The sequence below is a fragment of the Lactuca virosa genome, chromosome 9 (genome assembly GCF_052849685.1).
Source record: "Lactuca virosa cultivar CGN04683 chromosome 9, Lactuca_virosa_CGN04683_v6, whole genome shotgun sequence".
Classification (NCBI taxonomy): Eukaryota; Viridiplantae; Streptophyta; class Magnoliopsida; order Asterales; family Asteraceae; genus Lactuca; species Lactuca virosa.
In genome coordinates, this window is record NC_136434.1 from 73,703,169 (window position 1) to 73,705,018 (window position 1,850).

Sequence of the window (1,850 nt, forward strand, 5' to 3'; positions counted from 1 at the left end):
GATTAAACCAAAAAGACCATACATTCGTTATGTCAAAAATCAAATATACACGGAATACATAAACCAAAAAAATTGGTTAGTCTAGACTAATTTATAACTTTTAATTATTTTAATAATTCTGTTAATTACAAAATCTGTAAAGAGATAACTGCGCCTGCAGCTAATCCCTTCATACCTTCACTACTGTATGTCCCGAATCTCGATCGTCATACTTTTATAACGGAAATTCAACAAAAGCAAACCTTTCTAATTCCGTGTTTTACTCTTTTTAATCAGTGTATGAGAACTGAGAAGACAGAAAACTACAGAAAACTACTTTTTTATAGTAACTAAAATTTTACACATTCTTCAGTTAATTTTATAATAAAATGACTAAGGCACTTAATTAATAGTTAAACCTTGATCAATTAACACAAGAGGCTTAATTCTCTGGTAAAGAGACTAGGAGGGGTTTGACTGGGTGGATGCATGAATTTACAATTAGGGCATGAAGGTGAAGTCTTGAACATCATCACCAACATATGACACTTTTTACACACTGCTGTTACCATCTCTTGTTGTTGATCTCCGCCTTCCAAGGCCAACCACGAGGGTGCTCCACCACCAGCGTTGTGGTTTTTGCTGGAGGTTGTGCTTATAGACTTGAACTTTGAGAAGTTGTCTGCAACATGGTGTTTCCTTGTGGTATCGGATGATCCACAGGGTAGGTTGAGCTCAAGATCAAGACTCATGTTATTTGGTGGTTCTGGACTGCATCTGGGATCCTTTGAAGTCTTTTTATGAGTTCTTGTGTTGTAATAGTATATTTGGCCAGACTGCATTGATAGATTATTATAAGAATTAAAAAATAAATGAAGAATTGAAATGCTTGTAAACAAATATATATTTGACAAAATAAGAGTAATTCAATCCTAAAAGAGTTTGCTTGAAGAATAGATATGTATGTTTCACTCAATTACCTATCGATTTTCTTAATTTGAAGCGTCTATAAGTTAAGACGTGTGAGCTCGGTCTCTTGCCGAACTTCATAATTCACTAAAAAAGCTTAAACTTTTTCATACACAAAAACTGAAAATCACTCAAAATCATGAAAATATTTTTCTTCTTAAATGATGAAACTGTTGGTCACGTGGATGTATCTCACTCAATAACTTGAAACCCGTTTTTGAAAGAAAAGTTGAGGGGTTTCTTTAAAGCAAAAGTGTTCCTGTAAGTCTTTCTAAAAAACAAAAGTACCTTTAAGAACAAAGTATTTTAATTATTTATGTGCTTTATAATTCAATTACCTTGATATCGAGGCATCGTTGCCACTCCAAGGGCATGGGAGTCTCAAGATGAAGCTCAGTGTCAAGTACCGATCTTTTTGAGTATTTAATTTTTGACTCAGGGAGGTCATCCAAGAAACCTTCTGGTTGTAACGACCCCTCGCGTTTCCTCTTTCTGGAAGAATCCTCACAGTCTTGAATCATTGTTGATATAGGCAAGAGAGATGCATGAAAAGAAACCATATATTTGAGAGAGAGAGAGAGAGAGAGAGAGAGAGAGAGGGAGAACTTCTCCCCTTCTTATCACTGCTGTTGAGTGTGTTTAAGGCGTTGTGTGTGTGACCAAGATTGTGGAGTGGTTATGAGATTTATATAGAGGAGAAGAGAAAAAGGAGGTAAATGAGGTTAGCATAAATAAAATAAGCGCATAACTGCAAGGGAGAATCTAAAAGGGGCAAAATAATAAATGTGAAACTAGTAAGGCCCCATCAGAACTCCCCATGACGTGCACTTCAAGTGAAGTTTGAGTTTTGCAATTACTGCTACAATATATTGTGTGTAGTTCTACCAAATGTTTAAGTTACA

At 35.4% G+C, this 1,850-nt stretch overlaps 1 protein-coding gene across 1 annotated transcript; it reads right to left on the reverse strand.

The window, feature by feature from the left end:
• Positions 1 to 303: 303 nt before the first annotated feature.
• On the reverse strand, positions 304 to 1,629 carry LOC145135761 (uncharacterized). Its single transcript, XM_079069982.1, has 2 exons — positions 1,287 to 1,629; positions 304 to 815 (listed from the first exon to the last, which is right to left on the reverse strand). The coding sequence occupies exons 1-2, from the start codon at positions 1,506 to 1,508 to the stop codon at positions 408 to 410; spliced, it is 630 nt and encodes a 209-aa protein (XP_078926108.1). The 5' UTR covers positions 1,509 to 1,629; the 3' UTR covers positions 304 to 407.
• Positions 1,630 to 1,850: the final 221 nt, after the last annotated feature.